The sequence below is a fragment of the Lepisma saccharinum genome, chromosome 13 (genome assembly GCF_977018435.1).
Source record: "Lepisma saccharinum chromosome 13, izLepSacc3.1, whole genome shotgun sequence".
In the NCBI taxonomy this organism is placed as follows: domain Eukaryota; kingdom Metazoa; phylum Arthropoda; class Insecta; order Zygentoma; family Lepismatidae; genus Lepisma; species Lepisma saccharinum.
Window position 1 is genome coordinate 28,182,144 of NC_139241.1, and position 14,126 is coordinate 28,196,269.

The window sequence follows — 14,126 nt, forward strand, 5'->3', positions numbered from 1 at the left end:
AAATTGAAGTGAGGATCGGACCCCTGTGTCCCACTCCGATTTCCATGATACTTGGCAGGTGTGTGTATAAACGGGCCCAAATGAAGAAATGCGTGTTTTTTTTTGTTTCGGCTAAAAACTGTTTTAGGGGGCAACCCTCCCCCTCAAATGTCAATATGAGGACAAATTTAAGTGGGCATTTGACTTATGTGTCCCCCTCCGATTTCCATGAAACTTGGCAGGTGTATAGTGGGGTCCAAAGGAAGAAATGCGTGTTTTTTTTTTGTTTCAGCTAAAAAACTGTTTTACAGGGCGAAACCCACTCAATTGTCAAGATGAGGACAAATTGAAGTGGGGATCTGACCCCTGTGTCCCCCTCCGATTTCCATGAAACTTGGAAGGTGTGTGTATAAACGGGCTCAAATGAAGAAATACGTGTTTTTTTTGTTTCGGCAAAAAGTTGTTCTAGGGGGCAACCTCCTCTCAAATGTCAATATGAGGACAAATTGAAGTGGGGATCTGACCCCTGTGTTCCCCTCCGATTTCCATGAAACGTGGCAGGTGTATAGTAGGGATGGCCAGATCTGGTTCCTAGCGGATCCGAAATCCAGATCCAGAAATTTTTTATTTTAATTTGTAGAACTGTAACTGTAGAACAATTGTATAATTTTTGTATAACATTTCTATCTTGTTATATGTGTTAAAGGTTTCATCCTGGAATGGAATGTCTCACATTTATGTGTTTTCATTCCCCCCCCTCAAATGTCAAGATGAGAAGAAATTGAAGTGGGGATCTGACCCCGAAACCACGTAAATATGGCATAGGAAGAAACAAGGGGCATACGGCCTCTCTATACACCTATCAAATTTCATGAGAATCGGAGGGGGACACAGGGGTCAGATGATCCTCACGTCAATTTGTCCTCATCGTGACATTTGAGGCGGGTTTTGCCCCCTAAAACAGTTTTTTAGCCGAAACAAAAAAAACACGTATTTCTTCCTTTGGGCCCCTCTATACACCTGCCAAGTTTCATGAAAATCGGAGGGGGACACAGGGGTCAGATCCTTACTTCAATTTGTCTTCATCTTGACATTTAAGGGGATTTTGCCCCCTAAAACAGTTTTTAGCTGAAACAAAAAAACACGTAATTCTTCCTTTGGGCCCTTCTATACACATTTGAGAGGAGGTTGCCCTCTAGAACAAATTTTTTGCCGAAACAAGAAAATACGTATTTCTTCATTTGGGCCCTGCAAGTTTCATGGAAATCGGAGGGGAACACAGGGGTCAGATCCCCACTTCAATTTGTCCTCATTTTGACATTTGAGAGGAGGTTGCCCCCTAGAACATTTTTTTTGCCAAAACAAGAAAACACGTATTCTTCATTTGGGCCCTGCAAGTTTCATGGAAATCGGAGGGGAACACAGGGGTCAGATCCCCACTTCAATTTGTCCTCATCTTGACATTTGAGAGGTGGTTGCCCCCTAGAACAAATTTTTTGCCGAAACAAGAAAACACGTATTTCTTCATTTGGGCCCTGCAAGTTTCATGGAAATCGGAGGGGGAGACTTAGACCTCCCTTGTAAGTGTATTAATTAATTACAAATCGCGCACGCGCGCACACACACTATATATATATGTGTGTATGTATATTACATATATATGTATATTAGCAGATAACAATATGTTATAAGCACATTCTTACTTTCCAAAGAAGCGCATGTGGGATGGCAAAACGGATCAGGATCCGAAAATTCCGGATCAGGATCCAAAAGTTCTGGATCCGGATCCGAAATTTCTGGATCTGGATCCAGATCCGGATCTGAAAATTCCGGATCCACGGATCCGGATCTGAAAATTCCGGATCCACGGATCTGGATCCGAAAAATTTTAGGATCCGGAACCAACCGGATCCAGATTTCGGATCCACCAGGATCTGGATCTGGCCATCCCAAGTGTACACTTGAGCTAAAAAAACAAAGGTTTCCTTCAGCGCACTTCGAAATTTCATATTCACAACGCAGATTCAACAACCAGTCAAGGTCCTCACGGAAAACTTTTATTTTGACATCGGATACTGATAAACAAGCTTCCTTAGAATGCAGTTAACAGGATGGAGTGAAAAGCATTGCTTTAGAACAACAAAGCCGGTCTTCCTTTGTCGGCAAAAATTTGACCTTGAAAAGAGACGCAAATGAGAATTCTCTTTTCCCGCATATTCCCCTCCATTTTCATGAAGACAAAAAAAATGCAAAAAAACATTTCTGTAAAATACATGTGTTAGGAACAATATAAAAAAAATCAAAATTCTAGCCAAAAATAGAAAAGTTATAACGTAAAAACTACGACCTTGACACAGCGTCTCGATCGAGATACTTGGTACTGGGAGGGTTACATTTGGGTATCTCGATCAAGATGCTTGGGTCCCAAAAGGTTGAAGTAGTTCTTCCATCTATTTAGAATATCGCTTGGGTCAGCTAGAAAATCACCGTCTTTATCTTTTATCAAGTTTACTTTAGGTTGCCACCCCTTTCTAAATTCATTTACATTTATTTTTGCTGTTTGTTTCAATTTCGTTAATTTTGATTTTCAAGTAATCTCTTTTTTTACTTCTAAACATGCGGTTAACTTCTCGCTTTATTCTATTATAATTGTTTAGATTTGTATCATCAGAGTTATTTAACCACCTAAGTCTAGCCTCATTCCTTATTTCTATTAGGTTATGACATTCATTATCAAACCATGGCTTACTTTTTCTTGGTTTATGGTATCCTATACTTTCTTTAGCTGCTGATTGTGCTCCCAATTCTTATTTACGTCTGTCTCCTTTATATTTTCATCATCATTTAAATCCTGCAAAACATCAAATCTATTTGACAGTTTAATTTGGTAATCTTTCTTAATTCTTTCATCAGTAAACTTTCCTGTATCAAATTTTATAACTTTTAGATTTTGTTGCTTATGATTTATCACTGAGAGTCTTTCTCTTAATTTAGCAATTACTAAATAATGGTCACTTGCACAGTCAGCACCTCTATGTGTACGAACGTCAATTATACTAGTGTGCCTTCTCTTATCAATGAGAATATGATCTATCTGATTATGAGTTTTACCATCTGGAGAAGACCAGGTATATTTATGGATATCTTTATGTTTAAAAGTGGTACTTTTCACAATTAAATTCTTTGAGGTTGCAAAAGTAATCAATCTTATACCATTATCATTACTTAATTCATGAAGACTTTCTTTACCAATCGTGGGTTTAAATGTCTTTTGTTTGCCAATCTGTATATTACAGTGACCTAACAGAATATTCATATCATACTGAGAAAATTTATCAAAGACCTGTTCTAACTCTGTATAAAAATCATCTTTAGTATTATCATCTTTATCTTCAGTTGGTGCATGTATGTTTATTAAAATAATTTTACACCACCTACCCTGTAAAACTGCATATGATATCCTATCATTAATAAATTCTACTGTTTTAAGAGCCGAGATAATTCTATTATTTATGAAAAAGCCTGTTCCAAAATTATGATTTTCAGTACCTCCATAGAAAAAAGTATAAATTTTTAGTTTTACAATTCCCTTCTCCTGGCCACCTAACTTCCTGGACAGCTACATCTAATTTATACTTAACTATCTCATTAATTGTACACTGAAATGCCCCAGGCCGGTAAAGGCTCAGAACATTCCAGGTGCCTAATTTAATATCCTTATTCCTAATATAGATTTTATCCTTAGTCCAGGGACCTCCCAAAGTAGTCCCCACCCGGAGATCCGAACGGGGGACTATTTTACCTCCGGAATATTTTACCTTGGGAACATCCATGGCCTTATATTTGCAACGTCCCCCCGGTTGTACACCAGTCGTCACAAAGTTAGTCCGCTGCTACTTTTGTCGGGAACATGAGACGCTTTTATCACTCATCAGGGCTTGCTGGGTACAAAAGAAAACACAACATTATTTTCAAAGTAAAACACAGTTTTATAATCACTTATATTTCCTAATCACTTACCAAAAAAACACTAGAACATTCAATACTAACATTGGGCAATTCACTCACATATAACAAAAGTCAAATTACATAATTAATTGTTTACTTTCAACTTATCGGCAAGAAGAAAACTCGAAAAACCCAAAATCTATACTTCAATTCTCTCCGTTTCCAAGTTCTTATTATTCTTCACCTTCACCTGTTTTTCAAACTCAGTCTGTCGTCAGGTGAGGAACATTCAGGTGGGTTCACTTCCTCGGCTGAGATGAAAAAGTGACGTCAACACGAACAGATTTTGACATATTTATAAACATACATAAAAGTTCCAACTACAACTGTATCAGTCTAACTATAATTGTATGTGACAACTTGCACATTATTTGAAGTAACAAACATTTTTAAAATCTTAACTTCTTAGAAATATAAAATCTTAAACTCTCAGGTTCGTTACAATTGCCCCTCGTCTGGGGAAAATTTTTGAAAAAATTGTAATTTACAAGTTCGGAAAAAATTTTGAGTATACAGTGAAACTTTAAATACAGAAATTATCTTGACACTAAGTCAACTTCTCCAACCAATGCTTCTCTTCATTCGACAACAACTCAGAAGGAACGTAGTTTGTGGTATCCAAAACAGAATACAATCCAGGATAGTTATCAGCCAATAAACAATGATTTATTCCATGATGGTTTAATAGAACAGCAGGCTTCCATATATCTAGTTTCTTCTCCAGAAAGACTTTGTAGAAAACGGTATAGGGTTCGATAAGTGGTGAACTGAATCAGTACTTTCCTATAGCACCTCAAACTCAACACTCTTCATGCTTCTGTGCTTGTAGAATAATGCCTTTAAATTCCACACCAGCAATATAATAACTCCTGCTTATAGGAATCAATCCAAATATTCACTATATGGACCTTCTCTGAGAGGTCTACGGATTTATACATCCCGATTCTATCCTCATTCTGGACCTTTCGGATGTACCGCACTAAATATATATATGGAAAATCCTCCTTCATTTGATCAGGAGTGGTAACAAACAACACATCAAACTGCATTCTTCTTAATACTTATTTCTGTCTGGTGCAGTTTTTAGAAAAAGCATACGCCAGAGGAAGTCAGAACCAAAACCTTCTTAAATGAATACTTCGGTGCTAAAATTCAGACCACCGATTTCCAGTTCTACTTGTCTACCATCTAACACTCTCTTCTTGAGTCTTCCGGAAAATACACCAGTTTTACATTTGGAATTTGTTTGCACTTGACTGCCTGAAGATACATTTTAGGTCACCAAAAATAATTTACATATTATCCTTGTATTTTACGTCCCGTTGAGTTCACTTGCCTAAACAAAGAGGAAGCACTTAGAATAGGCCGAGGTGTGTTTGACATGATTGGGATTGCTGGTTGTGCAGAAACACTCTAGTAGTCTCCACTGCTTCTTCCCGCTCTGAGGCAACGTCATGTCTTGGTGAGAAGGAACCACAATTGTCACCTCTACGTGGTGGAGAGTACCGTCTGGGCGATGTAGGATTACGTCGTTCTTGGTAACGCCATCTGTCTGGAGAATTCCGCTCTTGTTCTGAACGAAGCCTATAGAAATTTCTCTGTCTTTGGTTTTGATCTTGGTTGAAACCTCTCCTGCCTAATCCTCTGTTGAATCTTCGAGGTCGTGAGAAATTTCTTCCTCGACTCTCTGAATCCGTCTGGATATTCCGGAACTTAAAACTTTTATTGCCTGCAGCCTCTTTATTCTTAGGGTCTTCTTTATTCTTCCAGGCATCAGGGTCATCATAAATATCGAAGTCCTTTAAGAAATGTGTCAATTCATCCACACTTCGTGGAGCATGCGCCAGACAAAGATTTCGAATGCGATACGGCCACTGTCCAATGATCAAATTAAGTACTTCACTCTCATTAAAATTGTCAGCTAGGTTTCTATACGCTGCGTAGACACTCCAGGCAAAACTTTCTAAGTTGTCGTGGACCAGGCGAGAATACCTTCGGTTCCTCACAGCCGCTAGTTGTCTTTGTTTTGCCTTTTCTGATGCAAATTCATCCTTAAAGCGTGCGCAGAAATCAGCATAATTCACAAAGTTGTCCATATTACCAGCTAACCAAGTCAAAACTGACATTTAATTCACGCAGATATCGTTCGGCAGATTGAGCTTCGATATCACCTTTAAACTTCAGAATATTCGCGATATCAGCCATTCTGGGCATCTTAAACTCTCTTCTGCGTCGAGGAGAAAAACCGTCATTACTATCATTTTCTCTAGGCCTCTTGCATCTATCAGAAGTTGTGGTATTACTGGGGAAGAATGGGTTTGGAAGTACAACAGGAGGTTCATAGGCAGTAGCTTCTGGGTTCAGTCCTCGGATTGGATCAGGCACTATATCGGAAGAGGTTTCTGGTCGAATTTGTAAATTATGGATCTTTTCCTGCAGTTCACCAACCCTACTTATAATTGTAACTGTCTGTTCCTGAATTTCTTGGCGAAGAGATACTTCCATCTTTTTAGCCTTTCTCATGGAGAAAATTAACCTTTTCTCCAGCTTCCTTTATTTCAACTTTCTGTTCTTGCACTATACTTTCTATGAGTTCTGTTCGTTCACCAAAGGTTTTTAGTGCTACATTAATAGACTCTACAGAACTCTTTAATTCTTGAACTCTCTGTGGAGGGTCACATTTAATTTCTCTTCCAGACTGGACAATTTCAAGACAGGTTTCCATATTCTTCTTCAATTGCTCATGTTCCTTCTCTATCCATCCTTGCCGAACTGTTAAGAACTCTAGCTGTTCTTCCACAATTTCCTTTACCCTTTCGTCCACCTTTTCAGTGACTTTAATACTAAGCTTTTCTATCTCTCCTCTGATGCCCTCTACCTGTTCCAGTTTATGTTGAGAGAATAGAGCCTGTAACTCTGACCTTAGTTTTATATATTCCTGTATCCTCCTTTCTTCCTGGTATTCAATCAATACATGGAAAATATCTAAGTCTTCTTTTCTCTTTCTCTCTTCCTCCTCTTTCTCTTTCCTTCTCTTTTCTTCTTCCTCTTCTTTTTCCTTATTTCTCCTTTCCTCTTCCTCCTCTTTCTCTTTCCTTCGCTTTTCTTCTATAGACTCAACTATGAGTTTAAACTCCATCATCTCCTTCTTTCGAACTTTCTCTATCTAAGCCATTTCTTTCTTACGCTGTTTCTCCTCCTCTATCCTTTCCTTCTGTTCTTTTACACTTGCATATTATTTGAAGTAACAAACATTTTAAAAATCTTAACTTCTTAGAAATAGAAAATCTTAAACTCTCAGGTTCGTTACATATTGCTGTTTCTTGACATGTCTTTTTACAGTGCAGAGTTGTCAGCTCTACGCCTAACCCCCAATATGAATGGAGGAGGAACTACTACACAAGACAAACACAAACACATTAGACAGCACAATTACTACACAAGACAAACACAAACACATTAGACAGCACAATTACTACACAAGACGAACACAAACACATTAGACAGCACAACTACTACACAAGACACACACAAACATAACGGAGAGTTCTAAATCTCTTTTCTTGAAAAATTCCAATATTCTTTTAAATATATGACTATTTGCCAGAGAAAATATGATAATAACAGTAAACCTTTTCCAATGCTATTAATGCTGAGAGTGCTTTTAACTATAGTATAATTTGAATAGTATAATTCAAACACTATGTAATGCAACTTAAATATCAGCAGTATAATTGACAATACCTAAATTTCAACTATCACAAGGGAACGAGTACAGGTTGTAAGTTTGTACAGCTCTGGAGAAAGCCAAATCTGTAAAACCAAAATGTAGGCAAACCAGAAACAGTAGTACTTAGAGCACTGAGGAAGGACCAGTCTTTAAAGATTCTCTCAGCTGATAAAGAAAATTGAACAGTATCAATGGACTGAAACACAAACTAGAAATACCCTTTCATCAGAATTGCTCCCAAACAGATGAGCTTACCAAACATGTACTGTACTACAATACTCTCTCAGGCAACAGTAGCTCTTACATCAAAAACTCTAAACACTTCATATCACTAACTCAACAAATGGAAATAGATGAAAATGACATGCTACTCAGTTTTGATGTATAAAGCCTGTTCACAAACGTCCCTGCAGATGAAGCATTAATAGTGTCGAAATAGACTCCAGAAAGGTAACACACTACAGAACCAAAAAACTCTCATAGGTGAAACCATCATAGAGTTACCATCCCTCTTCAACATACAGGGAGGGCCAAAAAGATGTTACCACTTACATGGCAATTTGGAGAGGATGAGTCATATGTTTATATGCTTTGCAAGTGATTATTGGAGATATTTTATATGGAAACTATAGTTGATATGTAACTGACATGTGTTATTTGTCCATTCCTGTCTCTATGTGTCACCAAGTTCTGGAGAGACACATTCAATGGATGCATGTGTACATCGAGAATTGTGGTGTCCAGGTGGAAGGTGTTTACTGAATGAACTGAACTGCATCTTTGAGATACACTTTGTACCATTCACATACCTACATACATACACATATGTAAATTACAGTAAAAATAAATAAATAAAAATATACTAACCGTAACCTCGACATATACATTTCAGTTGTAACATCTTTTTGGTCCCCCCCTGTACTTCCAAATAGACACCAGCTTTATGTTGTTATGCCTTTGTTTAACACTTCATTTCTCCCCAATTATCTGTGTACCAATAGTGTACATCATAATTATTTGAAGCCTAAGACTAGGGTAGTTTTCCAAAAGGGTCATAAACATGAACTTCTTTAAAAAATATTCAGGGTTCATCTCTCTTGTAAGCAGATGTTTAAAAATCTAAAATTTATACACAGTAGAGTACTCTATGATAGGTAACTTGAGTTAAAATTTAGAGTGTGAGATTCAAATGGTTTAAGAGAAACAGTCATGCAAAACTCATGAGAAACTTTGACCTTAAAATTTATTATGAATTTTTAGGATATTGTACACAAATATAATTGTAGCATATAATGTGCTTAACATCACAGATTTCATCTCATTGTCCAAAGTTGAGATACGGAAGTTACAGCTGGCATTTCAAATGGAAAAAAAATTGTGTGTGTCATGATAATTAAAATGTCTGCCACCATGAAATCAGTGAAAATGAAAATAAAATAACAGTTGTTCTGAACTCTCAACATATAAGGTTCACACCATACACAATATAAATGTATATAATTTAATGGTAAAGCAACTGTTTTTGCCACTTGATATGGATTGACTCGGATACAATGAAACTCAATGCACATCTGCCAGTCATAACTAAGAGAGGCATCAACAGCCAAGTAGACAAACATCAAGATAAAAAGACTAACTCAAAAAGTTAAAGGCACTACATAGTGGATAATGTCTCATTAATGACATCGTATGCCTCAACATCCATGCCTTTATCATTGTATTCTGAATAATTGATGAAATGGTGGAACAGATGGAAAGGCAACATTAAAAAGAAACTTGTTAGTCATCTGTTCAGTGGCAATGATGTTCTTGTAATCAAGGGATCTCTGGTTCAATTGCTGGTGGGTGAACATTTCAGAAGAATCCAATCCCAATTAGCCTAACTCAACACAAATTGATCTGCACTAAATTTCCCTTGTTGGCTATCCAGTCTCACAAATTATCTTGATTTAATTTACAATCAACTAATTTTGTGATTGTGTCTAAAATGTTTAATTAAATATCTTTTCTGGACAAAGGTTTGATGGCAATGACTGCATGTAAAAGAATGTATCTCCTCATGAAGAGGAATATGCCTAATCAAATTATGTCTAAGCTTAAATGCTTTGTTACAGTAGTTACATTTGAATGGACGTAATCCATCATGAATTCTAAGATGGCGTTCCAAACTTCCTTTTTCGAAGAATGTCCTTTCACAATGGCTACACTTAAATGGCCGTATTCCTTCATGAAAATTAACATGTCTATCTAAGTGCATTTTCTGTATAAATTTCTTGTTACAATATTTGCATTTGAATTCTCGAATATTCTGATGAATTTTAAGATGTCTCCGCAAAGATGTTGCATCGGCAAAAGATTTTTTGCAAGTCTTACATACGAAAGGACGGATGCCCTCATGAGATATTGAATGGGCTAGCAAATGTGATTTCCTTGTAAATGCTTTGTTGCATTTGTCACATTTGAAAGGACGAATTCCTTTGTGGCTTTTTAGATGTCTTTCCAAGCTTGTATTCAATGTATATACTTTCTCACATTGGATACATTTGTGTGTACCACATAATTCACTATCCTTCTCACATGCGGTCCTAGGCATCTTCTTGGAATGGCTTTTCAGGTCAAAGTTCCAACTTTGTTTATGTTGCGTAACTTTATCTAGGAATGGATCTATTCTGCACTTCCTGAAAAAAAGAAAAGAAAAACTTTATCTTGTGTGTAATACATCACCTAGCCTTCAAAGAGGGTGCAACAATGTTCAATTTCTATTGTAAAAAGTCATAAAAATGGGAAAAGTTAAAAATATGTAAAAGAAATGTGAAATCCGAAACTCAAATAATAAAGAAACATCATTTTATTAACCTTTAACCCTTAACCAGGCAACTAGTGTATATTGGGCACTGTAGCTGATATTGTTTTCACATACTCCAAACAATACTTCCTGCATACATATTTGTTTTTCCTTTTTGGCTCTCTCTTTATTTGTCTTTCACAATACTTGAGTTGATTTCAGTAAGAAGGTTGGGTGTTAAACATTATTTCCCATTGCACTGTCTGTCTGGACACAATGTACAATTTATATGTATAAATGTGTTTCTGACATTTTGTTTATTGTTTTCTTTTTTGTATATTAAAATTTGCTTTATTGTTTCAAAGCAGACACCAAGCTCCCCTGCTTCTAATTCTACTGGTTCATATGAAAAAAGATGTCACTTGTGCCCTTATGGGAAACGTACACAGAAACAGTTTTGCAGCAAATGCAATCTTCCCGTGTGCAATGAACATAGTGAAGTGTAAAAGTGTAAAACAGTATAACGTACCATATGTAAACACACCAAGTGTTATTTTTAATACTCGTAATAATTTGAATATTTATTAACAAATAACAATAAAAAATAAAGCATTTAACAGTGGTTCCCAAACTTTTTTTGTTTCGTGGTGCTGTTAGTGTTTCAAGATTTTTCCTCGGCACACAAGTCAGAATGTTGGCCTATCTATTACTTGCAAGGTTCAGTTAGTGTTGCTTGCATTAAGTTAAAAAATAAACACATATTTCATATTCAATAACATTTTATATATAAAAAGTACTAAAACCATGCATAGACTAACAGACAAGTGTTATTTCAGTGAAAATATTGGAACATTTTTCAGCACTCCTGTAAGCCAGGAATCACTGATTTAACAAGACACTGCTAAAAAAATACTAAAATACGAAGAACTTTGAAAGAATATATCTTCCATTACAGTACAGAAAACAAAGGCAAAAAATGGGGGCTTGTTGAAAATAATTAGGGGAAAGCTGAATTTTGGTGTATTGTTAGACCATCATAAGAGATGTATTTTCCCCAGTCCCCACCACTCCCCCACAGCTTCCTCCCAAAAACCCCACTGAACATTTAATATGCACGGTTTTAGGAATATATCTGAAACTATTGGACATATCAGGACAATATTTTTTTTAATTACAGTGCCAACATTACTCTCTCTAAATTTGGTCCTCTTCATGTTTTAAATATTTCCAATGGTTTTAGAGTAATTTTAAGACAAAATGAAAAAAAAAGAAGAAAAACAACCCTGTAAATTTTCATACTTGCCTCTTTTCATTTTGGCACTCTATTTTCGTTACGAATGATAATATTGGAAAATTTTCCAAACAAAAGTTGTAGAGTATAAAATTATCTTTAATTTGATACCAATAATGACAAGCTTGCTACTAAAATGTAGCCTGTAGTGAGTAAAGTTTGAACGCATGCACATGCTTTCACTCGTTGTGTCTGCTCCTCTACTCTCACTGCGTACACACATTTTGATGTTTTTTGTTCATATGTGCTACATTTGAACAATATTTTTAATATTTTGTAACAATTTATACCAGCCCATGAGCTGTACATGGATAGAATATACAATTTTAATTGTCTTATTTTGAAAATAATAAAATGACGTGCATGCAAATATTTGCATTAGTTACTACAGAAAAATATCATTCTTGTCTGTAATTCTCATATTGTTGAACTCTTACACATCATTGTTTCAAGTACTTTTTTGTAGCCTAGTTACACTCTGTACTGGGAATCTGTGGAGCAGTACCACACACAATGGCAGAGAAGGGGAGAAAGCGAGTGGACGGAACTTAGCAGTGAACGCTGCTGCAGCTTTGTTTCCTATCCACACACTCATTGGTCAAACCCTCTAGAGTCCTATTTGCATAAAAAAACTTGTTTTTGTTTCCTTGCTCCAGAGTTTCCTAGGACAGAGTGTAACATATCTAGTACTCTTTGAAAATATTCTTCATTTTATGTACACATATGTATACTATTTAGATGGGTCTATGATATTCTACAACTAATGTTGAAAATGTAGTTAATTTTCTTGAGCAAACACTAGAGAATTGTGGCAAGAAAGTCTGTTGCAGTGCTCGCACAAAGTAGTGTAGCCATATCCTGATCTCCGCCAACCACGGAATTCTCGACAAACTGTCCTTCTCACAGATGAAATTAGACAAAGAACGTCATCAGCAGAACAGATTGGGTGGTTGTCATTGGTTTCAAACCTTTGGCTATGTTTTATCCATCCCCAGTTAGTATGTTGAATACGTTTTTAAAGCATGTCTTGATTTGTAAGTGAGCCCTGAAAATATGTTGACATGCTGCTGAGGCACTGGGAGGGAGCTCATCCAAATCAGAATGAGCTTTTAACATGATTTGCCTGTTTGAATTATGAAGCTGTAGTTACAAACTTCATCTAGACGTTTGTATTTATTCAATCCAAACAAGACAAGAATAAACTTTTTTCCCCCCTTTTGTAATCAATTGTCCTTGGCTGAAGATGGCAGCCTGATTTTTTGCATCAGATGATAACAAGTTCTAGTGCTTTTGTCTTCCCGCCCCACTCTCCTAAAAAAAGCCCTTTAATGGGCATGAGGAAACATATCTATGATCATCTCGGTGAATGCATTTTTGGATACTGTAAAAGACGGGACTTCGGGGTCAATGCAACTGTAGGACCAGCAAATCTACATCTGATCCAACTATTATAACTATTGACTAATCATCAACTTTTGTATACCCACCTTAATTATGTCAACATCAGCAATTGCTTCTTCAAGAACTACCCCTAAAAGAAATTTCTGAGCAACTGCATTAGCTAGTCTCTTGTTGGATCCATTAGTGTGGTTGTTCTTTCAAACCTCTTAGTCATTTAAAAAAAAAAAAGTGATGACACAATTGATGTTGTTTCTGAATGATCCCTGAGGCAGTGTTCGAAGTGAGGGCAGATAAGGATGAGATATTATTCCACAGCTAGCAACATTTTAGCAAATAATCCTCCCCGCTGTCTAATTGTTACCATGTTAAATCATTGGAGCACCCCCACCCACCAGCTAACCCGATGGTGCCTCCAAACATCCCCTCCCCAGATAACATTTTTTACTTTAAGCACTGCCCTGAAGATCTCTATAGTCCTTGATTCATTCACTTTTAAGTCCTGCTTTCTTTGATTCTGTTTAACAACTGGAATATGACAGAACATCAATAAGGTACTTACTTTGTATGTGTTTGGTTTTAAGGCCATTTTTATACACAAAAAGGCTACTCGGGACTGAACTTACAGTTTCAAGTAGGATCTGATCCACTATGTGCCTCCACTAGGTATCATACCCTAGACCTCTCAGTAATAATTCGACAACGTTACCACTATGCCCAGAAGTGCAACCACGAATTTTTGTCTGGGGGTGGGGAAAGTACTAGAACGTACCAATGATAATAATAATAATGCTAATAATAATAATATTATTATTGGTATTATTGATTTGCTTTATTTTACTTCGCTTCTTGTGCCACTTTTGGCTAATTTGCGAAGATGGGGATATTAGGATCTAATTTTACAAGCAATAGTTGTTTGTCTCAAACAATTAGAA

At 36.5% G+C, this 14,126-nt stretch overlaps 1 protein-coding gene across 4 annotated transcripts in view; it reads right to left on the bottom strand.

The window, feature by feature from the left end:
* Nucleotides 1-4,096: 4,096 nt before the first annotated feature.
* LOC145997219 (uncharacterized) overlaps nucleotides 4,097-14,126 on the bottom strand; it is a 36,968-nt gene continuing 26,938 nt past the window's right edge. For all 4 annotated transcript variants that reach the window (XM_083133985.1, XM_083133988.1, XM_083133987.1 and 1 more), the window contains exon 3: nucleotides 4,097-10,395. In XM_083133985.1, coding sequence (XP_082990111.1) covers nucleotides 9,678-10,395 — 718 coding nt within the window. In that variant the 3' untranslated portion in view covers nucleotides 4,097-9,677. The remainder of the gene's footprint in view (nucleotides 10,396-14,126) is intronic.